Raw genomic sequence first — 24,758 nt, 5'->3', positions numbered from 1 at the left:
TTGACACCCACTCAAGCCTCAACCCTGCCTTGTTGGAAAGAGGTCAAAGCTTAGCCACCTAGTGCCCCACTACGTGGAGAAGCTAGTCAACAGGTTCGACCTGGTGCAGAATATCAGTACGAGTATTTTGCAGTGCTGAAAGCATGTACCATGTGGTAAAGCCATACCTGAACCAGCCTGAAGTGAACAGTATCGACTTTTCATGTTCGCTGCGTTCACCACCTCCGATCTCGAACCATAGAAGAGCCTTGTTAGCACAATTTTCTTTAAAGCAATCCTCGTCAATTGGAACGCACCTGATGGGATTTCACCTGCTGGCTGTAACAGTGATGGCAGGATTAAGTGACATAAAGTCAGATTGGGTTCCAAAAGGTTATGACAGCTGTCTGATGAGACGCGAATCATCCCCAGCTTGCCAAGAAGGAGATAAGTCGACGAAACAGAGAATATTAAAGCTGGGGCTATGCTGTGCGAGTATCTTGAATCTTGGATTCAGCGCTTCTCAATTCCCCAACAGGTCATATCTGCAATCTCCCCAGTGAATGCAGATCAAATAGCCGTTTGCTAATTTGGGTTCCAAAAAGTATTGTTGCGCTGCCCTGATCTCCACCCCGGGGATTCGACCCTGTATTGTTGGAAAGAGGGGTTACCCCCAGCTTATGATCTCGGGCATTAAGGCTGGAGCCTACGGCTATACGAGTGTTTCCGACGCACCTGCCACCTAGACCGTATCTCGAAGAAAAAACGAGAAGTTATCAATAGGTTCGACCTAGGAGTCATTTAGTGAGAATTTTATCAAGTATTCGAGCTGTGCAACCATACCTAACCCAGCTTGAAGTTCAAAGAGTGTCAATCTTAATGAACCGCCTTGGTCTGTGAGAATCATATCCACCGATTAGTACTTCTACTACTTCTTCTTCGCAAAGCAATGATATTCCATTTTTGGGACATACCTGATGGGAACAAGTCTGTCACCCCCTATCCCAGCGGTGAGAGACCAATGGCATTGAATCATGTCTGGTTGTAAAAAGTGTGCTGCGCTGCCCCGATTATAATATTGATCCAATGGAAACAAGATATACAATACAAGGGCATTAGAGCCTAAGCTCGACTATGCGAGTCTCCGAATGTTGAATTCAGAACGGAGCATTTGGATGTTGAATCAAATGCTCGATCCACCTAGGTTAATCCTAACTCCCCCGAGCAGAGTTAATCTTGCTTACGACAAAACAACCCACCGAAGTGCGTGAACTACCTAGGTGGATTCGACTATGGAGAAACGCCTCGAGAATTGGGGTTCTCGAAACGTTTAAAGGTGAGGAGCTGCCATGGCAGGTCCTTGACATTGTGCGCATGTACAAGACAATTGCGACACGGATCTAGGAGAAGGGTCAAGAGTCATCTTTGAAGAAGGGGTTCCAACTTCTCTAGTAGTTATTGCGCGTTGGTGATAATGATGTCGTTGAGGGACGCGCAAGTTCGAGTCTGTTCGACTTCGGTCGGACAAAGATAAAAAAGAAGTCGCAAAAAGAAGTAAGAATAAGGAGATCGAATAAGTATGGCAAAAGGCAGTGCGTAACAGAGTACTGAGCGCGCGAACAATGTGGTGGAGGTTGGTTGAGGATGGATTTGTGGATGGAAAATTTGAAAGATCGAGGTTCAGCAAGAGGGATATAGGGCAGTTTCTACTAGCGTACAACGAAGCGAGTAGTTTTCACGTGATAGAATAGCACACTAGTTTTCCAACGGGCGTTGACTGCATGTCCAGCACCGTGGTGGATAACAAAATGACCTTCGATGGGCTCGTTATTCCAATCGCCATACGCTTAAATCTGTGTCAGTAAATCGCATATTGGACGACGCCACTGACACGAGAGTGTCATGTTCATGCCAGAACTTTGCTATCTAGCTACGGGACGTTTTATAGCACATTTTGGCTCAAGAGACTATAGGAGGAACCATGCTAACCATCGTAAAGGATTTACAGACACATCGAACTAGTTGGACAAGTCCAGTGCCGCGCCGACACCGAATACACACTCTTCAGGATTCGCAGATAGAGGAACGCAGCTTGGAGTCAATACTATTCTATTTACTATCGAAATCAAGAGTTGCTCTACATGAATTATCAACCCCATATCTCCGCAATTGTCATAGTCTAATGCTATGAGTGGCTCGATCAATGACAAAGTTCAGTTTCCAGAAGAAGAGGAGAGACGAACTGCAGCGTTCCAAACGACTTCGAATATTTATTGAGCTGTCGAGTACTTATATCGACGTTGGCATATATTCCAAAGCAACCGGTCCCTTCCAACAAAGAAGCGTCCGTTATCCAACAGATTCCATTATCAACTTTCAACTTCTACCATGCTCAGTGCCCGGTTTCCCACTCGCGAACTCGTCTATGACGCTAGAACGATGGTCCGGTCTAGACGTACGGATACTTTGAGAGCATTCTCGGCATACTTCGAAACCACTACAAATCATACATGGAAAGTAGGCTGCTCATTAATGCTTCTGGGTGAAGCTACACTGTTTCTTTCAATTCTTGCGCGAGTGTTAAGGGATACAGGATATGGTATAAGAAGGATTACAAGAAAGCTCCGGATTCCGCCGGAAATTCCAGCTAGACTGATGGTCGTCTGCGATACAAATCAATGCATAATCTGGTGGAGTTGGAAGATGATTCTGTATTACCTAGTCTTCGAACTGTGCTGGACATCTAGGGTTGGGCATGCAAGGGAAAAATTCGGTGCCGTTGACTTGTTGTAAGTGGCTTTCACCTTCTTCAGCCGTCTCTGTCCAGGTCAATCCCCGAAATCAAAAAAAACAGTAGCACCATCCTGAGCATTGTATCCCGGATCGCGAGATGAGCAGTCTCAGCTCCAACCACGACCTACAGCGATACCGAGTACACATAATATGGTGAACTAGATGAACATGGATTCATGCGGCAGACTTTCTCAGTTTGGCACGGGTTCTGGGCAAATAGAGATAAGGTTAAGAGGGCTGAGGATGAATTTACCAAGGCTGCTACCAGGCCTTGGGGGCGAAATTATTGACATCGCCGACTATCACTACAAAATCCCGCAACTTGCTGCAAGTTGCGGGTCTATCCATCATAGCCCCTGTATGGTAGAAAGAACTCTGGGGACGTGTATAAGCGGTAGGGCGTAGGCCTGCGGCACAGAAGCTTCAGCTCCGAGAGATATTGCCAAAATGGGACCAGATCCGTTCACAACGAACTTTTGTGGCTTGAGACCCTTGAGTGATCCTTGGAGGACTTGCAAGCTGTCAACATCAATTTTTATATATGGCGTGAGGCTGCTGTAAGAACCAAGCTGACATTACTTCTAGATAAAACTTTGCTGTTTTTGGAGTTAGCATCACTACTTCTTTGCTCAGAAACTCGAATCAGTCTGCCTCCGATCACCAATTCGTACAATGTCCGACTTCCAGCTCACGGCCACCGATGGATCCATGGTCCGCAGCCTCACCATCTGCCGACAAAATGGCAACATCTGCGGTGCAAAACTGGTCTCCACCGACGGCGCATCGGATCAAACCGGGACTCAGACTCCAGATCGACAAACAATCGGCTTTGGCAGCAATGAGACCATCACTGCTATGAATGTCTTTCAGAACGATTTCGCCTTTGGGTCGAGTCTGGTTTACGACTTCTGCAGGGCAGATTTTTAACTTTGGGAACCAGACAGATGATATAGAGCAGACGGAGGTAGATTTGTTATTGGGATACTTCTTTGATATTACGGGAGATACGTGAGATGATGGAGTGATGAGTAATTCGTCTGTGTGGTTCCTGGAGGAGGTTAATGGTGGATATGCTAGCAATGTTGGTGGTGGTATGGTTCTTTCCAAATTAAAAGCATGAGGAGATTGCTGATTCATTTCCTAGCTGGCTATTCCGCGGTCATAACGTACGACACTATTGAGGTAATTGACTTCGAGTCAGTTAGCTATGAGGTCGATACCGTGGAGACTAAGGACGACTTACAAGTCGACGAGGATGATGAGGGGAGTTACGTGGATGAGAACGTGGAAACCGTAGAAGTTGATGTCGAAGAGGACTATTGAGTAAGACAATTATAAGGGCGAGATAAGATGGAAATGGAGAGCCTTCGTCGACTAACATGATAGAGAAGTAAGATGGGCCTAGTAATTCACTTTACATTTTCCAGAGTCACAGTCAAGGTTTGATGCAAAGGCATGGGGATGCAGAATCTCTTCCATTGTGTATCTCAGCAAGGCTATTAGTAATAGAAGGAGTGCCTATTTATTTGCTTCTCAGACTTGATCAAGGACTTGATCAAAGCCTTTTCGCATCACCGCGCTTTCCTGCCTGCTGCCCGTCCTAGATTTGCGCCATAATCCATCCACAGCTTGCGCCACAAGAGCTGTTCTGTAATTAAGAGTGACATTCTCGACTCTTATCTATGCTCGAATCTTTGGCTTGGTGTATTTGCTGCACAGGTGTTTTCGCTTGTCCACCTCAGACCACTCCTCCTTCTGACAATCCTTGTAGTCATACGTCTCATCGTTTTTGTCTTTGAGTACTTGGCAGAGGGTGATCGTAGTCTTTGTATCTTGGCATTCGATACATTTGAGATGATTTACTTCGCACATGGTTGCGCTTGATTGGAGTTGGAAATTTCGGCTGACGGTGGAGACTTGATGGTCGTCTTTGGAAGGGGGGAAGGTTTGTAGTGGCGGAAGAAGAAGATGTATTCTGGGTAAGAAACTTTGGGGCGCAAGATGTATATATGCTCAGAAAATGGACATAGATTCACCCGAGACCGTTTCGCTCCTAGTGCGCAACATGAGCGAAAATAAAAGATGTAATACTATATATGATGGCATGGGGCGCTAGTTGCTGCAAAGCTCTGATATCGAAAAACTACGGAGTACACCTCTTGTGTAGCGTCAGAATCTCCCAGCAGAAGCTTATGTCCAATGACCTCACGAACATTCTCCCTTTGTCTGAAAAGGGGAGCGAATCGCTAAGCGAGTTGACCTTGGCCAATGGAAGTTCAAGCTTAATTTTAGGTTTGCTACCTGAAATATTACGTCATCTTGCAACCAACACGTGCATCTACAATAGTCGTTTGAATCACATCGAGCATCAACCGTGGTCCTTTGGAAATCACATTTAATCGGAGCAAGGTGCGGAGCGGCTCCTACGAGCATACATCTATCAATACTTGCCCAAAATGGCATCACGAGCATCCTCCGCCCGCTCCTCACGGTCATCCAAACCTCGCCCAGCTCACCACGCCAACAATTCCGCTACCTTATTCAGAAATCCATGGCCTTCAGCAGAGAAGCCAACTTGGAGCGAGCTCCTGACGATATCGAATCCTTTGAGTTGGTATAACAATCACGATCTCCACAAGGACGAGCGAGCACGTGAGATCAAGGTCGTGCAACCGGACTGGGGAATCTCAAGCCCGAAGAACAGGGGGCTGAAGCAAGAGAATTGTATAGTTGGGACTTGGTTAGGCCATGCTGGTGTTATGGTCGAGTTGCCGCTCGAGGGCGTTCGGAATGCGAGTATGTCACGAGCTTCGACGGGATCTTGGCCATCTCTTCCAACACAGAGGAAACCTAGCCTTTGGGTACTGTTCGACCCTATCTTTTCAATGAGAGCTGGCCCCACGCAGTATACAGGACCAAGCAGGATGAAGCCAAGCCCGGTTCAAGCTGCCGACTTACCCGCCTGTGACGCTGTGGTCATCTCACACAATCACTACGATCACCTTGACCTTGTCTCGATTAAAGCCATACTTCTGAGGTTTCCCAAATGCAAATTCTTTGTTCCTTTGGGAAACAAAACCTGGCTTACGGCGACTGGTGTCCCTTCCGAACAGATTAATGAGATGGACTGGTGGTCTGATCTTGAGTTCAGCCCTCGAGATTTTGGTTTCGAGGTTGAGGAAAATGATATGGATAGTACTGTGCTGAAATTCACTTGCGTACCAGCTCAGCATAACTCAGGAAGAGGAACTTTGGATCAAGGAAGCACTTTGTGGAGTGGATGGGTCATCGAACAATTCTTGCATCCAAAGATCGAAGAATCCGATAAGTTGGTGGTGCGAAGGACGAGAAAGGGAGGCATCTATCACGCAGGAGATACAGGTTATCGCAGAACGGCAAAGTCAGAGGAAGTCTGCCCCATATTCGAGGAGATAGGAAAAAAGCTTGGCCCATTCGACCTCTCATTTATACCAATCTGGAGAGGCGGGACCCTAAGCTTCATCTCGTATATCGGACTGCGATTATCTCACCAAGAAATACCTTCGGCATTTCACGCATCACCAGCAGACGCTATCGATATACACAAAGTTGTCAAGTCGAAGAACACCGTTGGCGTTCATTTTGGAACTTTCATTGGCTCAGTGAACGAGTCGTATGAGGCGACGATTGAATTTGATGAAGCCCGTGAGAAGCAGGGAGTGGCGAAGCTAGAGGACTCGTCACAAGCTGAGCATGGCCGAGCTGGTCTGATAGATATTGGCGAGAGCATAGCGATTGAGATTGAGACTAGATAGAACAGTGATACCATGTGCTTGTCGAATCTTTGTGTTTCTGATTATCTGTACATAGAATCGTTCGGCTGCTTCCGCGAAATCAATGCCTTCCTCTACCCTAATATCAAGACTCGAGTGTCTAATTCCGTACGCTCATATATGTATTTATAATTGAGCATGACAGAGAATAGCTGCTACCTAGGTAGTTATTGGACTCGCTTCCCGTCCAATTGCCAACAACGGAGGAGCGTGACCACAAAAGTGCAAATTCCAACTGTGATTTGAACTTTGCACAAAACCAACCACAAACACTTGAACATAGCTTCCACTTTTCAAAGGATCTCACCTCAAAGCCTCCAATAACAACCCTCCTCAAGGGTACATTCGTGCAAGCCACATGCGTGTGTCCATGTAGACTTGCAACAAACGAGTTTCTGCACTTTTGTTGCGATGTGCAACAACAGGATTCGGGCCAATGAGCAGGGCTTCTGCAAAAAGAAACCAAACCTCATGCGGCTGTGGAACATCCGGATTCGGAGAGATGCAGGAAACGAGTCTATACATAGATACACGCAAGTGAGTGAAAAGTATGTGCCAATCAAATGTCACAAATTAACATGTTCGTGTAGGTGACTTTCTAGAAACTTTACACCCCTCCACCGCGGCGTGGGTAACTTGGCCTCCAATCTCAACACCCAGGACCAAACGCCCTGGAAAACTGCACGTTATCGACGTGCAACAGAATTGCCAGCCTCGTTCTTCGACCGTTCATTTTTTGAGAGTGCTAGTTGTGTTACCTTTCTAACACACAGGCTGAGCGCATTTCTTCGACCAATAAGTACTCTCGTATGCTTCACTTCTTGGCAGTGCCTGTTGTAAAATTTTAACCCCAATGAGTTCAGACGAAAGCAAATGGCCAAGTCAGCCTCGCCTCCAATCCTGTGAAACTTTTCCAGGAGCCATGGAATGTCTCAACTAGGTACATGAAGGCTCGCTGGTTTCGGGTGAAAATGACATGCATGTGGAAAGCCTTGTCCGCCAAGATATGCAGATTTCAATCAGCACCATCTTGGCCTGCAAATTGCATTTTTTCTTGCGACATGCAACAAACGCCACTCTGGGCGAACCCCTGAGTGTTCCGGTTGTGGCTTCCTGCATGGCTTCTGGCCTATGGCTTCGAGGCGACCCCGCATTGTCATCAGCCGTGCTCACCGCTCAAAACGAGAACGACAACACAGCTATCTCTGAAGCTTTCTAAAGCCTGTAGCACTCCAACGAAGTTGACAAAGTGTAGAAACCCTACTTCAGCAATTATAAGACAGTGACATATCCAACAAAAGTTGCCTAGAGACAAGACACATCACCGTCTCCATGGCCTCGTCAACCCTGCTCGGCTTGCCGCTCGAGCTCCGCATCCAGATTTACTCTTACCTATTTACAGCCCCACGAAGTCGAATTGAGCTCAAGAAGGGGTCTTATCGAGCATTGAATGAAGATGGAGGAGAAGAAATCCAAATGTGTTTATTACGCACCTGCAAGCAGATCTACAACGAAACAAGAGATATTTGGTGGAAATACAATACCCTCCACCTACGGTCGATTCTTAATGCACATGCACCTGCGCCTGAAGGCATAATTGCACCTAATGTCGCCATGAGGATCAAAAGCCAAGTCCGGTCTGTTCAGATGAACATCGATACCCTTTTCTACAAAACAATAGCAGATCGTCTAGTCTTCGGCCACAACCTTTCGATACTCGCCGGATGGGCTCAGGAAGGTCAACTATCTTCGATCACTTTGAATATTAAAAGCGTAGCAGGACGCATTCTTTACACACACCGGCAATGGATGAGAGTCCTAGGCCGCCACAGGGATTCAGAGAAGGATCGCACCCACAAACAATATCTCGAAGAACTTCGATTTGCCTCAACCGCACCAAACCCTCTATCCACGATCAAAAGACGAATAGTTCTCGAAACGCGCTCATCGACATTTGAGCCCGATACTTGGCGTCCGCGACATTCCCTTCGCGTACCAAAACAAGGTCACAATCCCATTGACATGCTGCAGGAATTGGCAAGTGCTTGGGGTGGTCGTCTGGAAGTGAATGGAATGCTTGCGTACGAAGATGGCAATCCTGTTGGAGGGGACATACTTCTCGAACAATCTGAGCCCCGTTTGTTTTACTACAAAGATGATGTTCATCTCTGGTTGATGACTGAGATTGTCAAGGAGCCAGTTCAAGGGAAACATATCGGACAATTCCTGCTGGATATGGATCGGTCGAGTCGAGCTGCGTTTTATGGAAAATATGAGACTGAATTGCAGGCGCTGAAGCAGAAGTATGGCATTCATCGGGTTGGGGAGTCAAGCGTCGCGAAACCTGCTGCCGGGGAAGACATACACCGCCCTTGAGTTGGTATAACACACGAGCTCAATGCAGTCCTCAGTTCCTGCTACCGCCAGAGCAGCAACATATCAACACAAACTGCACGCTATTTGCGGTACTGATTATCTAGATTGGGAGCATACTGTGGGGAGCTCATCAGTACACTTGCATTTGGAGACGTGCCAAGGAACACGAAGAGCAGCTTCACGAGAAGTATTTGAGCATCCAAGACAATTCGTGGTGAACTCTATCTAAGGAGAGCAGCGATTGCGGCGAACTCCATGGCGTTCAAGTTCTTGTACATTTACATTGTGATAGCACATCCACTAGCAGTTTTTACAATTGCCTTGAGTCACATAGCTGGCTCATCTGTCCCGCAAGGAACTATACGCGAATGAAAGTACCAGTGTCTTCAAGCTCTCCAGGATCTACTGCCTGTAGTTATAGCACTTGCGCAACTGGGCGGCTGCATGAAAAATGGCTTCTAATTCCTGCTGTGGAGCAGCTTTGGTTGTGCAATGGCATTTCTCCGCCAATGAACATCCAAGTTTGATCCAACTCTGAAGGGTTTGTTCGCTACATTTCGAGCACTTACACAGCAGGAAAGTCGGCCAGACTCCCTAGTATGGCCTCGTAGATCCGCAAGCAGACACCCGACGAAGCTGGCATATTGAGAGCACATATTTGGTGAGCCAATGAGCGTTCCGGGTTTCGTAGGCTCCTGAAGGTGTGGTCCTTGAATTTCCAACTCCTTATCGCTTTTCCATCGATCGAAGAGTTACGTCTAGCCTCCAATCCCGCAAGCCACCCGCTCGCTCGCAAGCCTCAGCACACCAGAACGCAACCAATGAACAGTCAAGGTTTGCTGAGTTCTCGAAGGTATGCACTGCGGATTTTCATGCCGATGGCATCGTTGTCGCTCAGATCGAAGTTTGTCTTGGCCTCCAAGATCAGGTCACACGTGGATCCGGACAAGTAACATCCAGTCGAACAAGCCACGCGGAATCCCTGGCTGTGAAAGTGATGCATCACAAAAGTGCAATTTTGCGACGTGCAACAGGATTTGAAAAGTGCAAAAATGAGAATCAGGTGATTTCTGTCAAGATTGATCAGTGTGAGGGAGATGGGATAGAGGGGATGCTGATTGGATGTGGGAATTGGTATGTGAAAGAGGAAGATGGGAGATTGTATCGAGTTGGAAGTCAAGACGCGTTGCACGTGATTGGAGAACAAAAAGTTAAGGTATGAAGTTTGGACAAACTTTGGGGGACAGGAGACTAGAACTGGGATAGCACTTACAACTAAGTAGACGAAGCTATTGGGTTAAAACGAGGAAGTTTGAGACGAAAACAAGCAGCACAAGCAACGCGGGTAGCGCGAATGACGCGAATGGCGCGAATAGCGCAAAAAGTGTGCCAAGTGAAAGATGACGATGGCTTTGGCTCTAAATATTCTCCCAGGGACACTTCACTAATAACATGGAGTTAGACAATACTCCATCGTCAAAACTTCACATGCCGTCGGGCTTTCACACCAACTCTTTCACTTCCTCGCCCTGATTCTCACTCCCTTCGTCCCATTCCAAACCTTCGTCAAAACCATTGCACCAACTAACTCTACATCCCACGTTTCCGTCTCCCACAACTTGAGCACACCCTTATCGCTCTCAAATCTACACTCTTTACTCCCCCAACTTCTAAATATCCTCGCAACAGCGATAGTCAGTTCTGCATACGCAATTTAATCCCCGCACAGCCTCTCGAGCCCTTGCCGAACGCAAAGAGATGCTTATCCAATCTTGGATTCTCGATCCAGCGCTCGGGATTGAAGGTGTAAGACGAGGGAAAGATGGATTCGACGTGATGCATCAAATACACTGTCATACATGTCGGTGTTGCTGGCAGAATGGCTAGATCTCGAGAGCTAGAGACGAGCATCGTTTCATCTGGCGCAATATGGCATACTCGACCCGGAGCTCCATATCCTAGTCTGATCGATTCTTGAATAACGGCTCTGAGATAAGGACGTGTGTCAAGTGTCGCCAAAGGTGTATGTTGAGAAGGATCTGGAATAGCAGCTTCGAGTTCAAGCTTTTGTTTCTTGAGGAGGAGAGGGTTCGCCAGCATGTAGTAAATTGCTACGGCGAGGACCCAAGCTGTGGTCAGAGTCCCAGCTGACAGCGTTACAGCTGCTTCATCGGCGAGACGGTCAAGAAATTTCTCTTCTGGTAGGAGTTTGCTGTCGAGGATGTCGTGGAAAATGGTTCTGTGTTGGCGGTCTTCGAATGAGGCTTTGGGTGAGGAGATTACATTTTTGGCTTCTGCGAAGATATCCTATTTCAATCACCAGTAGTTGTTGGTGGGAAAAGGTCGGGAGAAGGACAAACATTCTTCTCGGCTAAGAATTGTTCGTAGTCTAAACTCAGTCTTGAAGTTAGACTTTGAGGTAGAGCTTCCAAGATTCGCATGATCCAGGGAAAGAAGGCTAGGAACGGTATCATATCTGCACCACCTCTGGCATTATCGTGAAATGAAGGATCGAATCTCGGATCTCCTAGACGATTGTAGCACTTTCCAAAGGAGAATTCGGTGACAACATCTGAATCGTGTTAAGCACGAGAGAACTCGACGCAGCTTGGATTCAAGATAGCAAATTTTCGATTCTTCGACAAAAAAGATCATCAAGATCTACCGCCCACGGTAAAGGAGAGGATGCGCAAAAGGCTAGTTTGAGCGATCGTCTGAGTGGCGTGAAGTCACTATCAGATGCGAAGGCTGTCATCTGCGAGGCTATCATCAGCAAGCTGGCCAACAATCTGATGGTTTCAGATGCTGATATTGACCCCGAGCAATCGATCACAGCTTGTGGAGTTGATTCTCTCGTTGCAGTCGAATTGCGCCATTGGCTACTTGGTCAGACCAGTGCCGAGATTTCTGTAGTGGATTTGCTGCAAAGCAGGAGTATCCTTGTCTTGAGCGAGAACATCGCGAAGAAGAGTAAAGTAGTTGCCAAGCGGCTGAGCTCAGAAGGGATTGTTTGAGCTTGTTGCGCACAAATTATTAATGAATCCATCTGAAAAAAGAAGCAGGAACAAGAAGGAAAACGCGAAGTTAGGGAATGTACGACTACAGATGATGATGGATGCGAGTTAGAGACAAGGGCTTGGCATACTAGAAAGGTCGAAACACATACAGACACTCTTGACAGCTAGATGGAGATCTTAAGAAATCGACGCCTCCAATTTGGAATCAGCATTAGGAAAAGAAGACTTTCTCCATATTGAAAAGGACCTGACACTGTGAAAAATAGATCACCACGTGACATGGACTTCGATTTGAACAGAAGTAGAGAACATAATCGTAGCGTACAGCAGAGCATCAATTAAGACCTGATCCAATAGTAAAGTATCTTCTCGAAATCTCTGGACCTAGATATCCTTTCGCTAAGTATGGCAATCCAAGTGCCCAAGCCCAATCACCAAGGCAAGTGGCAGATATATGTAGGTGTTTTCTGAACTCAGCTTCTTCGCAATTTTAACACTAACGCAGGGTACATACGGACCATTAAGACAGTGAACATGAGCCGCAGAGCACGTCCAACTCGATGGGTCCAAGACAAGAGACAAAGACAACAAAAACGCTTCGGACAATCACAGGCGGTCCCCAGTCGCTCGACGAAGTCAGAAATTGATCCATTGCTAGGACCGTCGCAGGATCAAAATCAGTAAGGGCGTATTGGAAATAATCGCACATTGTCTCGATAACGATGTTACCGCCGCAAAGGTCCTCACAACCAATTCAGGGAGTCGTACGCCGTGTGAATGCCTGAGGCACACTTGCATAAAAAGGATCCACGAGGAGGTCTTATATAAACCTCAAGCTGACATCAAAAATTGAAAAGAATCTACATTCAAAAATGTATTCTAGCTGACACATGCTCTCCAAATCCTCACTCACTCAAGATGTCCTGTCCCGACTGCTTCCGTGGAGGAATAACAACCACTCACCCCACCGGAACCGAGACCACCATCCACGGTCTCCGAACCTACGTTGCTCAACCCTCAGACGGAGTGACACCAAAAGGCATCATAGTCATCATCACCGATGCCTTCGGATGGGAATTCCCCAACAACAGAGTTCTCTCCGATCACTACGCCCAGAACGGCGGATTTCTAGTCTACTGCCCCGATTTCATGAACGGTTCTCATCCCCCCTCCTCTTTCCCACCTATTCTAACTATGAGCACCAGGGAACTCCTTAGACCCAGCCGCCATCCCATTAACAGATAAAATCATGAACCCCGCACCATCCTGGTTCTCCGCCATAGTCTACAAACCAATCTACGTCTTCCAAGTCCTGACTTATGCCATCCCCTGGAAATCCAAATCCAGCATCGAGAAGACCCACCCTAGGGTGCTCTCCTTCTTTCAAGCGCTCCGGAAATCTGACCCTCCGTTCCCTACCCAGAATCTCAAAATCGGGGCAGCAGGTTTCTGCTGGGGCGGTAAACACACTATGATGCTCGCTGCCGACTCCTCATCTTCACGAGTCCAGCGACCCGGTTCTTCCACTCCAGAAGCATTGCTAGATTGTGCATTCGCGGCTCATCCGTCGTATATTGAGATCCCGGGCGATCTCGAGAAGCTTAGTGTCCCAACATCGGTGGCGGTGGGAGATGAGGATACGGTGATGAAAGCTCCACAGGCGAGGAAGATGAAGGAGATTCTGGATGCGAAGAAGGGTGATTTTGAGGTTGTGATTTTCCCGGGTGCGAAGCATGGGTTTGCAATTAGGACGCATCCAGAGGATAGGAATGAGGTGGAGTGTGCAGAGAAGGCGGAAAGGCAGGCGATTGAGTGGTTTACGAAGTGGTTGGCTTGAATTTTGGCATGCAACACTCGTGCAAATCCGAGTTCATTTGAGCCCAAAAACAATAGACTAATGACTTTTGCATTTCATACACAACAAAAACAATTAACTTTTCATCAACCAAACTCTTCGGACCCTAATCACAAACCCTTCGCCCTCCTCGTAGGATAAGGATACAACCAACTGCCCCCCGCCGTGAACGGCACATCATCATAACAAAAATCACTCCCATCCGCCGGATACTTCATCGAGAAAAAGACTCCCGTGCCCTCCAAACTCTGAACATTGCCTCCAAGACCAGCATTATACATAGTACAATTCGACGACGCGGTAGCGAAAGAGTAAGCCTCGCAAGCAGTTGTGAAGCGGCAGCCGGCTTGGCAGCTCAGAATGTCGGTTGCGGGGCCGCCTTGGCCGAGTACTCTGATGGAGGTAGCTGCGGTGCCTTCTTGGTTGCAGCCTGAGATGCCGGTTTTGACGTAGATTGTTCGGCCGGATTTGGAGATTTCGGTGGTGAATGGAATGGTGGGTGTTGTGGTTGAGGTTGATAGGGAGGATGTAAAAGTGGAAGATGTTTGAGTCGAGGTGGTTCTAGTTGCACTTGGTATATATAACGTGGTCTTGGGCGAGATTCGCGGAATTAGGAGGTGACCAATCGATGCAATATGGTCAGGATTCAACGGTGTCTGCGACGAAAAGGGCATCGCTACCAGAAGGAGAAGGAAGATTGACAAAACTTTGGTCAACATCTTGATAATATTTGGATATCCAGTTCAATGACAGCGCAAGTAGAACAAAATATATAGTCGGAACGCAAAGCACCTAACTACAAGCATGGCAGGGTGGCCTGATTACGGAGCTCAGAAAAAGACCTGAATCTAGTGGAAGGATCACCAGATTGTAACTTCAATATGGAAAATATATATATCCGGATGCAGGCTGTTGAACCTCGAACTCTGATTCGCGGACACCCACCAAATTGGTTCACCCAAGCCGAATACCGACGCGAGGATTTTATTTCGGATTCAAAAGTAACTAGTGAAGGAATGTTACTTTCTTGGGTCGCGCTTGCTGGAGATCTGTGTTTCGTTACATCGCAGACGCCAAAGTATGCAGCAGAAAAGCTTCAATATAGATTTAGATCTCAAAAGGTGCATCCATTGACTGTCATGGTAAAGGTAACTAAGAAAGGTAGTCTAGTTCTTGGAATAGTGACACTGGCCAATGAATGTGTAGAGCAAATGTGTACAGAAAAAGTCAAATACGAATATAACGTAAAAGTGATTCATAATGCGTAAAGCATCGCTCACAGCTCTCTGAGCAGCCAGAGTGTATATAACACATTTATATTAGGAGAAAAGCTTATTAGTACAAGTACCCATCAGAAGACCTGTATGTCCTGACATACTATGCATCTCTTGCGCCGACAAGTGTTTCGTACAATGCGCTTAAGCATCCTTCATCGTTTGTGCCTTCAACGCCATATCCTAGTCCCAAACGCCTTGTTTAACGTTGCCTCAATCATAGGAAGTATACCGGATACGAACGATTGTATGATTCTCGCGGGTAATATGTAGTGTACATGTTCGCAGACAGACTCCGTCGACGTGGCTCACTGGTTGCACCAGCTATTGTTCGTCTTGAGTCCAACTGCTCAAAAAGCTATTGCTTGGCAGGGATCGAGATGGAATCTCATACTGCTCAGGGCTTGGTCCGGCCAAGATTCGATATAGATGAAGTCGTAGGAGGAGAGGAGGTATCGTTTCGTACTTGGTCTTCGTGGGCGGAGGTATATCATCGATCGCGGTCGAGATAAAGTAGAGTCTTTCGAGCTGCAGATTTTATAGTCCCAGCTTCATGAGCAGACCTCCCAGACCAGTGAGCACGGCATCCCAGAGCTCGTAAGTCTCGTACCAGATAGCGTGGAAGAGTCCGCACATTGTGTATGCTTGCGTTCGATGGTAGATTTCGAAAGGCTTGTAAAGGAAGTGTTGTAATGTAACGTCAAAGTCGTCTTGTAGGCTTTGGTCGATGATGAAAGAGATATCACTTACCTTCATAAAGAAGTGGAGGCACTTCTTATATATCCATGATGCCTACGAAGTACTTTGTAGTCATTCGGGGCGTCGAGGCTCAGACACGGCTTCACTTGCCTAGCTCCTTGGCCAAAGGCGATCGCACAGTCATATGGTCAGAAAGTCCGGGGCGGAGAGAACATGGCTATGCTGGTTGGATCATGGTGCTGACCAGTCGAATGTTCGTTGCCTGATAGAAAAGGATACGGGTGGGAAACACAACAGAGCAGATCATGGCTCTTAGGGGGCGGAGAAAAGTGGCCGAATTTTTGGGTGGTTTTCGCCTACAAAAACGGCCACTTTTTTCCGCCCTTGAGAGCATGGCATGGGGAAGCTGAGAATGGCGGTGCAGGCGCTAGTGCTGTATTGGGCTTAGAGGCCGTCGAGCCAAAGTTCAGCCTTACCGAAAAAACACCAGGCTGTCCTCAATTATTCTCATCGACCAGACAAACCACTCACTCAAAGTCGCAACGTCTCCAAACTTGCACACCGACATTACTCGGTGTAACCCATCCGTTCCTACCATCTCGAGCAGGGCGCATATCATTTCGACCAAGGCGCAGACGATCGGCATTTCAAGCATCCTTCCACAGTCCATTTCGAATCAGGAACCACTTCCATCATGGACGACACAGAGACCTTCGACCTTCTCCCAATCAGACTTGATCCGCAATCCAAAGCGATCAGTACAACTTCCAGCTCACGAATCCTCAATCAAGAACTCAAGACTCTAAATGAGCTCCACAAGACGCTCCTGAGCCTCGAATCTCCTGCCCCACCACCTCCTATTCCCGTCAACCCTAAACGCTCTGCACAAATCACGAAGCTTCGCGAAACTGGTAATGATTCATTTCGCAAAGGGAAGCATGCTGAAGCCATCCAATACTATTCTCTCGGCCTCAAAATGGCACTTTCGCGACCGCTCTGGGAACCTTCTGGACTGGTGAGAGACGAAGTTGCTGGATTATACGCAAATCGAGCACAGGCACATATGGCGATGCAGAGTTGGGCTGAGGGCTCTGTTGATGCAGAGTCGAGTGTTGAAGCTAAGAAAGCTGGTAATGCAAAGGCGTGGTGGAGAAAAGCCAAGTGCTTAATGGAGATGGGTAGATTAGAGGAGGCAGAAGAGTGGATTGGGAGAGGCTTGGAAATGGAGGGTAACGAGAGCGATCTCGTCGCTTTGTTGAAGGACGTCCAGGAGAAGTCGAAAAAAGCATGAGGCGAATATGGATTGCATGATGGAGTCTGGAGTTGTTGTACAATATAAGGGCAGGACTGTGTTTTCCACAGCACAATGAAGACGCTTTTTTTTTCTTAACCGTAGTACGGTATACCGTGTGACAGCCAAAACGAGCCACTGGTAGAGATCCCATGCTGCTTTAGACATCTTGATCTCTGTATTTCTTCAACTGCACTGTCATTTGACGTACCGTTACAAACTATTTGAAGGTAAAGAGCATTCCCCAACGAAATCCAAAGGGGTCGAATGGTATATCCGCGTGCTTTACATCATGTTCGGGAAAACAAATACACTCTATCACTGTCTCCTTGCCGTGCACCTCGAATTGACCGATGGTCATTGATAATTCGTTCCTCCCTAATGATCCTTTCCAGCCTGTCTAGCCGAAGCTCGGCTCTTGAGAAGTGCTCTTCAGAGGGAAGCCTCGTATCATCTACGGTAACCTCATAGGCTGCCCAATTCTCAAAAAGCCGATGGATTCTGACCAAAGGAATTATCGATTCGAGAAGCAGGAATCTCTCTTTTTCCTCATTGGGTAGTATGGTCTGTTCAACAAGTTCCGATATCGTTGATATCTGCCCTGCTCGTCTTGGAGTAGGAGGAGCATGATCCACACCCGTAATATGATTCAAGAATCCGCGCATGGAGGCCAGCATGCTGTCGCTAGGTCTCCATGCGCCCCAACCCCGACGAAGAGCCACCCAGAAGTTTACAACAGGAAGGCTGAGAAACGTTTGGATGGCTGGGTAGGTCTGCAAGAGGGCCGGAATCTGCTCCTCAAAGTCTGTCCATACCGATAAGAAACCAACTCGCTCACGAATCTCCATACCATCATGCGCAGCCACTCGGATCATGGTCGCAAGGAGTGCTCTTTCTGGCACAGGAAGACCCGCACCAATACCTTCCAACTGCAGTACGTACTGTCCTAAAATTCAGAGACTCAACATTAGTTGACGGGTCTCATACATTTAGATGAGATGCTCCAAGCTAGCGTGAATCATCGTGCCTACAGCTCCAAGCTGTGGAAGAAGCAATTGCAAGTAATCAAATAGTCAGAAGGATCACTTACTTTGGGCTTCGTCTTGGTCGCTCGGCGCTTTGGTCGCTACTGTGCACCTGTATTCAGGGTTGACAATGTCCCAGCGTCTTTCATCGAAACGGGAACCAGTTTCTACGAAACTATCCAGTTCTTCGTAGCATAGAAACTTGAGAAATGCTGATCCGGGATCTTGTTCTTGCCATACTGGGCGATGAGACCATCGAATTTGCGACCGAACTTGCATTACAAGTTGTCCCCCCGGTGATATTTCTTCTCGAGAAGTCACGTAATGTTTCAGGTCAATGCCATCCGCATTTATCGCTCGTTCTTCCCTTACCAGTCTAGCCAGGCGATCCATACGGAGTTGATTTCTCGAGAAGTGTTGCTCTGACTCCAGTCTCATTGTATCATCAATTGTCGGCGCGAACATGGCCCAATCTCGAAATACTATTGCAACGGACACGAGCTTGTTTGAGCGCTGCTCGATCAACTCCTCGAAGAAGGCTTTCTCCTCTGGTGGCAATGCGCTTAACCTTACATTGGAGAGCAGTCCATTTCTTTCCAAGCTGGTGGGGTCAACGTCAATCCTATAGTCGAAGACCGTATATCCCTGCAAGATGTCCTTAACTTCCTCTAAAAATGAAGCGTCTGGGCTCCAGGATCCCCATCCCCGGCGCACTGCAGTCCACAATGCCAAAACTGGAGGTGGAAGCATGTATGGAAGATTATGATACAGCTGTGCTGCGTGTAGTCCAGACATGTACAGCGACCATTGAAGTAAGATGTGACTCGCGTCTCGGCGATCCATACCGTCCAGTATCACGGCGTCCAACATCCTTACAACAATCTCCATGCCAAGAGCTACACTCTCTAGCCTCGTCCGCAAATCGAAACGAAGATCTTGGAAATCATCTTCTTGCTGTTGAGTCATCGGGATACTCGGGTCTGCAAACCCGTATCTGAACGCCCTTTGCGTTTCTGTCAACATGGTATCTTCATCATGTGCTTCCATCTCGTAGCTGTATGGTGGATGACTCGCAATCAACATCCTCAGAAACTCATCTGAAGGATCCGGTTGATCCATTGCGAGCCTCTGAAGAGGCTGTCTCGAGTCCGCTTGCTCGCCATTCCCGAAACCCTCCGCCAAGCCAGCTCTGACATTCCGGATTCGCTGCTGGCGCTGTCTCTCGTTGACTGTTGATCCCTCTAGTACAGGCAGACTTGCTAAGGTAGCAACAGCCCCGAGGTCCCCCTCGTCTCCTCCCAAATCCCACCGGCCACGAGGCGCCATACTTCTCACAGCTTGTCGGATCGCAACGCTGGAAGATCTCAGCGTATACCTCTCCGGCGAGCTTTCAGGCGACCATCTGCTATACCCATATTCGCGTTCAAGCTCGCTCTCGCGCTGCCTATCATATCGTTGTATATCGGCAACCATCTCTCTCATCAACTGCTCTTGACCTCTGGGATGTATGATATTCCCTGTAATGGGCATAACAGCATCATCAGTAGCGGCTGTACTTCCTGTCGTTGCTCCTGCTGAGCTTTGTGGTCTAGGCGTACTTTCAAGTTGCGGAATGGCCGACTCCAATCTGTCGATCCTCTCTTCTGCTCTAGCTCGTTCATCGATGAACTCGCGATCCTCGCTACCAGTAAACGAGCGATCCGACTCTTCCAAAGATCCAGGATCACGTCTCGGGGGACCACGTCTCAATCGCGCGATCTGGTTGGTTATGTAGTCCGCTTCCTCGTCTTGACTCTCAGCCCTCTCCTCACCTGAAGTGCTACCATCCTCATCGCTAGACTGATCCTCATTTGCACTCCCACCAGACTCATCGCTATCAGTCTCCCAAACAACAGCACTATCTTCTTCAGGGTTCCATCTCGTACCAGCCATTTCTTCTTGGCCGATCATGTTGAACCCAGGTGGCAAATTCCATCCTGAGAGGTGGGAGAGGAAATGGATAAGTTCTCCGTGCGCCACTGCTGGATGCACACCTGAGACTTGGGATAGGAAGCTGACCACTTCTGCGTGCGTCGCTGTTGGAAGCAGACCTCCGTTGAAGTTTCTTCTGAAGGCGTTAATTGGGTCAGTGTTTCCCACATTGAGAAAAGGTTCATGGATGGCATTTCCTGATGCATTATTGCCCCTTTCAATGTGTGGACCTGGCTCGGTACTTGCGGCCTCGATATTTTCTGTCGTAGCAGCAGCTACTCTGGCCCGCCTTCCCCTCGGAAAGGTAACTCGAGCTACTCGACCTCTTCTCCGTCCTCGACTTGCGCTCCTGCTTGGTCCCGAGCGTCGGACTGCCGATTCAAGATTTTGCGCTGTTTCATTGTTGGAGTGGTCCTGATGGGAAATTGGATCATTCGTCAAAGATTCCTCGAGGTCGGAGGGTGTTGGGGCTGGTGTTGGATTGTCTGGTGTAAGCGAGATAGGGGTAGCGGGTTCGTTGTCAGGGTTTCGTTCGGACATTCTGTTGCTTGTTTGCATTGTTGAGAATGAGATGTTTCTTTCTTTGGAGGGTCTTGAAGAAGATGAAGACTCCATGGGGAAGATTATTATCTGTAGTTTAGTTGGCTGGCTTGAATAGAACGAGGTTTATGAATGCTTGTTGGTTATCTGAATGAGCGGTAGTGGTGTCGTGGGTCATGGAAGTTTCTTGACTCCTGTTTTGATTCCAATTTGGAGGAAGGTTATTATACGATGCATGTTGTTATTGATCAGGCTATGATAGAGTCAGACCGTAGTAAGGTTGGACCGTTTTCAGATCTCATTATGCATTGTCAGATTTCCTCACTTCTCTGTCAGTAAGAGTTATGTTGATGTTCGGTATCAGGATCAAGTACGAAATTCTTAGTCTGCATGTTGTATCATATCTGTTGCCCAAATCTGTCATTACTATCCAAGCATAGCCGGTCTTCTATCATTTCGTCTCTTCACAAGTAAGGTTTAAGAACCTCCTGCGCCTTGGCCCAAGCCTTCTCCTCTAATTCTTGTCTCTGCTCTTCAGTCAAAAACGTCTCCCAGAAAACACTCTCAACTTTCCACGTAACACAAAACAAGCCTCCCTCTTCAGCCTTCTTCATCGTTAGTGCGCGACTCACCTCCTCAGCCCCTTTCCTCCCAAACCTCGCACTGGTCAACAAATACAAGCACCGCTCCCCAGCATCTTCAGCCGGCACAGCAAACATCCTCATCAAAGGCTTAATCAAACCAACAAACATCCGAAGATAAATCCTCCCGCCCCAACCGTGATTATAAATATCCGTCACCACGAGCCCAGGATTAGCAAACACGAAGACGACATCAGGATTCTCATCAGCTAGATGCGAGAGCGTGAATGTGCTGCATGTAGCTACATGATCTATCGTGTTGCGCATCGTGTAGTGGTCTAGTTGATCGAGATCGAGGTCTTCGAGGAAGAGATTGGGGTTTATTAAGCCGGCGCCGCCTAAGGCGACGATTCGAGGGCTGTGGGGTGAGGCTTTGAGGAGGGGGAGGAGGTTGAGGATGAAGAGGATTCGGCCGTAGTAGGCTAGTGCGCTGAACGTGTCTATTCTTTCGCTTGTTTCTGCGGTTATGTTAGTTGGTAATGCATGGTCATAAGAAGGGCAGATACACTTTCACGTCCTCCCCAGGGTATGTAGCCTGCTGACAGGAAGAGCGCATCTATGCTACGCTCTTTCGATTTGATCTCATTGTATATCCGCTTTGTGTCCGCCATCAACGATATCTCGCCTTCGATGAAAATGATTTGAGCTTTTTCGTTAGACTGTTGGAGCTGGTTGATGAAAGATTTCTGCTTTTCGGCATTGCGTCCCACGACGTAGACTTTGAGGGCAGTCTGCTGGGCGACGAGTCGAGTAAGGGTCGCTTTGCCGATACCAGATGTGGCACCAACAAATACAGCTATCCGAGGTGCTGTGTCGGAAGTGAGTCTGGAGTTCGAGGCTTTCATGTCTGAAAGTTTGACGGTTGATAATATATTCATGATGACTGCGGTTGCGAGAGATTGATAAAGAGATGATGTGGAGACAAAAGATTGGGGTGCAGTGGTAAGGTCGACTTCGGAATATTTATAGGAGCAAGAACCAGAGATCAATCTGTAATGTCACCTATATTAGTAGAGTACTACTGATCTGTAGATGTCTAATTGAGACAACACTCGGACTTAGCACTATCCCCTTTCTCCAGAACTGTTATCGGTGGACTTATGAAGTGCCGAAATCTACAAGATAGCATCGATATTCTTCGATTGGTGTTGAGTATACGGAAGTGGGTTAGCGCAATTCGCATAATACGAACTATGGCTAGCTCTCTTCCCTGGTAGCAACGTTGGACGAATCGTTCTCCCATATCATGTTGCATTGTAACATTCTGAGATCTGATGTATGCGTAGATTCGTTTGAACTCTGGCTTAATTTGGCATTGTTACTTATGATGATGTTTTGGGTCTCGCGCAACGAGACACCCATTCCGGCATATGCTGCTTGAGGTTTCCTAATGATTTCCGACATTCGCGTCCCCGTTCACTGTTCATTTGAAGACAATCACTACTCGCCATAAGTTGGCCTACGGGCTTAATAAAAGTTCGCATTACTTGCCAATACTGGAACAAACACATTCTGAACAAGCTTGCAATATCATCCTCAGCGTATACCAACATTCAATGTATAAAACTCCGAAGATGGTGTATTGATGATTGGAAACACCAAAAGAAACATAAAGTCTTTCAAATCCTCCCCGATACGTGTTTCAGTCCCCTTCGCTCATTGCTGCTGCTCCTCAGTAGCAAGATGTGAAATCTGCAAATCTCGCGAAACAAATGAGCTCTCTAGTTTCTCTTGGATCTTTCAAAAACAATCCATCTGTAGTTGAAATATACTCTGATTGAAGATATGTACTTTCTCGACGTAGATATTAACCCGTGTTCTGGTAAGCTTATCCTCAGCTTGAGATAAGCCAGCCCTAGTCGACAAGAATGATGTCTGGGAATGTCCAACTCCACATTGTCCCAGCATGAATTGTTGAAACCAAGGTTTCAGAGAGACTTCTTTCGGCTTCTGGAAGAATTTGGCTGTAAACATAGGATTAGAGCACGTTTGAACAGTAACTGCCACGACCAGATCCGTTGATATATTATTTTTCTCGTTCCGATATTCGAATGCAGCTTGAGTAACGTGTTTCAACCTGGATTCGTCATCTTGTATCAAAGCCATCGTAGCTGTTTCCCAGTTGAAAGTACATTCCGGTGGCTCAAAATCCGTGATCTTATATCCGTGATCCATGAGCGACTGCGAAGGCACTTGACAGATATGCAGTAAAGGTTCTGGTATATACACATCTGAGGTCTTCCTTGCAATGTAAATGGTTTGAACAATTGCCTTGTCTATGTCATCAGTTTTGCAAGTTTTGTGAGTCTTGGCAATGATTGAAGGCGAAGAATCCGGGTATCTTAGGAAGGTTGTAGAGCTGTCGGTTGAAAGCAAAGGGATGCCAATACGACCGGAAAAGTCCAATGCGTGATGACAATCGAGGACACCAATAAACATTGCGCACCATTCGTCCTCTAAATACTGGAGAATTGGAAGGCGAATGTGCAATCCCCTATTACTCATCGTATATGGAGGAGTATCCGTCTCTGCATTGCTCTGAATTGTTACAATATCACCCGCATTTCGAAAATCTGCTGGTGATCGAGCAAAGACTCCGTTATTCAAGAATCCCTCAGCATCCCACGCAAATATTGACTGGTCGTCAGACTCCTTGATCAGTTCTTCCTGTAGTCTTTGGAAAGCTCTTTCGCCTTCACCATACAACAGTGGCATATTAATTTCAAATATCCCAAGTAGGCAATATGCTGTGTCTTCCATCCGCGTTGTTTGTCTCTCTGATGCCCATGACATTCTTTTCGCAATACTTTGCCTTCTGATCTCATGCGAAGACACTAGGACTCCTCGTGGAATCTTGGTAATTTGAAAGATAGTCTCGCACATGGTCGTTTTACTTCCAAGGTATTTCCAGTTCAGGCCAAAGAACTCGACCCACTTTGGAGCGAGGAGTTCCTGCAATGTCCAGCCTCGAGTGAACCATCTGGAGGGTTTCTTGTCCGGATCGTAATTCAGTTCTTCCACGTCCTCTAGATATGCGTAGCAAACTTGCGACTTCGCGTACCACTGATACATTGAATTGATGGCCTCAGACAACTCAGCGCTGCTGCTTTTATCTATGCAGCAAGTGTCGACCCAGAGATAGGAGAGCCTGTTTTTTATTGTGTAGGTAATAGCGTCTTTGATTTTGAGATAGCCTGATTTCAACTTCCAGTCTGGAGTGCTGACATCCTGAAAGCTGACCTCGTCGTCGCCCCAGCAGTGGAGAGAATGGCATAAGTAGGAATCTTGTCGCCGAAGAACTCCTCAAGTTTTTTTGTGTGGACATTGATGAGACGCATCGTAATCGTAACGCTGAGTGCTAGCCGCCTGCTCTTTTGTGATGGCAAAGAGAATGCGACACGAGGCTGAGGAGATGACCGGGAGCTGCATGCGCACCCAATGGCACATGATTGAGCCGGGCAACCCGTGCCCTTCATCATCTTTTG

At 47.3% G+C, this 24,758-nt stretch overlaps 9 protein-coding genes across 9 annotated transcripts; 4 read left to right on the top strand and 5 right to left on the bottom strand.

Annotated features, from left to right (window-relative positions):
- The first annotated feature begins 5,131 nt into the window (after positions 1-5,131).
- Positions 5,132-6,657, top strand: LY89DRAFT_721779 (Metallo-hydrolase/oxidoreductase). Its single transcript, XM_018218674.1, has one exon. The coding sequence runs from the start codon at positions 5,229-5,231 to the stop codon at positions 6,564-6,566; it is 1,338 nt and encodes a 445-aa protein (XP_018067317.1). The 5' UTR covers positions 5,132-5,228; the 3' UTR covers positions 6,567-6,657.
- Positions 6,658-7,808: 1,151 nt separating this feature from the next.
- On the top strand, positions 7,809-9,257 carry LY89DRAFT_687873 (uncharacterized protein). Its single transcript, XM_018215594.1, has one exon. The coding sequence runs from the start codon at positions 7,917-7,919 to the stop codon at positions 8,958-8,960; it is 1,044 nt and encodes a 347-aa protein (XP_018067316.1). The 5' UTR covers positions 7,809-7,916; the 3' UTR covers positions 8,961-9,257.
- Positions 9,258-10,476: 1,219 nt separating this feature from the next.
- Positions 10,477-11,434, bottom strand: LY89DRAFT_699518 (cytochrome P450; the record flags this gene model as incomplete). Its single annotated transcript, XM_018217061.1, has 3 exons — positions 10,477-10,639; positions 10,711-11,224; positions 11,281-11,434. The coding sequence occupies 3 exons, from the start codon at positions 11,432-11,434 to the stop codon at positions 10,477-10,479; spliced, it is 831 nt and encodes a 276-aa protein (XP_018067315.1).
- A 1,386-nt stretch (positions 11,435-12,820) lies between these two features.
- LY89DRAFT_687868 (alpha/beta-hydrolase) lies at positions 12,821-13,979 on the top strand. Its single transcript, XM_018215593.1, has 2 exons — positions 12,821-13,133; positions 13,183-13,979. Exons 1-2 carry the CDS (start codon positions 12,896-12,898, stop codon positions 13,812-13,814), a joined length of 870 nt encoding a protein of 289 aa, XP_018067314.1. The 5' UTR covers positions 12,821-12,895; the 3' UTR covers positions 13,815-13,979.
- On the bottom strand, positions 13,879-14,967 carry LY89DRAFT_197528 (uncharacterized protein). The gene has a single exon (XM_018205760.1). It carries the CDS (start codon positions 14,549-14,551, stop codon positions 13,943-13,945), a length of 609 nt encoding a protein of 202 aa, XP_018067313.1. The 5' UTR covers positions 14,552-14,967; the 3' UTR covers positions 13,879-13,942.
- Positions 14,968-16,176: 1,209 nt separating this feature from the next.
- Positions 16,177-17,412, top strand: LY89DRAFT_687866 (uncharacterized protein). Its single transcript, XM_018215592.1, has one exon. The coding sequence runs from the start codon at positions 16,500-16,502 to the stop codon at positions 17,094-17,096; it is 597 nt and encodes a 198-aa protein (XP_018067312.1). The 5' UTR covers positions 16,177-16,499; the 3' UTR covers positions 17,097-17,412.
- LY89DRAFT_721774 (uncharacterized protein) lies at positions 17,387-20,758 on the bottom strand (the record flags this gene model as incomplete). The annotated part of the gene is made up of 2 exons (XM_018218673.1): positions 18,187-20,758; positions 17,387-18,018 (listed from the first exon to the last, which is right to left on the bottom strand). The coding sequence occupies exons 1-2, from the start codon at positions 20,705-20,707 to the stop codon at positions 17,387-17,389; spliced, it is 3,153 nt and encodes a 1,050-aa protein (XP_018067311.1). The 5' UTR covers positions 20,708-20,758.
- Positions 20,759-21,096: 338 nt separating this feature from the next.
- On the bottom strand, positions 21,097-22,151 carry LY89DRAFT_673059 (NAD(P)-binding protein; the record flags this gene model as incomplete). The annotated part of the gene is made up of 2 exons (XM_018213328.1): positions 21,097-21,731; positions 21,782-22,151. 2 exons carry the CDS (start codon positions 22,149-22,151, stop codon positions 21,097-21,099), a joined length of 1,005 nt encoding a protein of 334 aa, XP_018067310.1.
- Positions 22,152-23,557: 1,406 nt separating this feature from the next.
- Positions 23,558-24,611, bottom strand: LY89DRAFT_699514 (uncharacterized protein; the record flags this gene model as incomplete). The annotated part of the gene is made up of 3 exons (XM_018217060.1): positions 23,558-23,632; positions 23,824-24,421; positions 24,514-24,611. 3 exons carry the CDS (start codon positions 24,609-24,611, stop codon positions 23,558-23,560), a joined length of 771 nt encoding a protein of 256 aa, XP_018067309.1.
- Between the last annotated feature and the right edge of the window lie 147 nt (positions 24,612-24,758).

This window comes from Mollisia scopiformis (assembly GCF_001500285.1).
Source record: "Mollisia scopiformis unplaced genomic scaffold LY89scaffold_20, whole genome shotgun sequence".
Classification (NCBI taxonomy): domain Eukaryota; kingdom Fungi; phylum Ascomycota; class Leotiomycetes; order Helotiales; family Mollisiaceae; genus Mollisia; species Mollisia scopiformis.
This window is presented reverse-complemented; position numbering and strand designations above follow the sequence as displayed.

Coding starts and splice junctions, on each gene's coding strand:
- LY89DRAFT_687868 (XM_018215593.1), top strand. CDS start 12,896: ATGTCCTGTCCCGACTGCTTCCGTGGAGGAATAACAACCACTCACCCC. Junction 13,134..13,182: donor CTGCCCCGATTTCATGAACG/GTTCTCATCCCC, acceptor TATGAGCACCAG/GGAACTCCTTAGACCCAGCC.
- LY89DRAFT_197528 (XM_018205760.1), bottom strand. CDS start 14,551: ATGTTGACCAAAGTTTTGTCAATCTTCCTTCTCCTTCTGGTAGCGATG.
- LY89DRAFT_721779 (XM_018218674.1), top strand. CDS start 5,229: ATGGCATCACGAGCATCCTCCGCCCGCTCCTCACGGTCATCCAAACCT.
- LY89DRAFT_687866 (XM_018215592.1), top strand. CDS start 16,500: ATGGACGACACAGAGACCTTCGACCTTCTCCCAATCAGACTTGATCCG.
- LY89DRAFT_687873 (XM_018215594.1), top strand. CDS start 7,917: ATGGCCTCGTCAACCCTGCTCGGCTTGCCGCTCGAGCTCCGCATCCAG.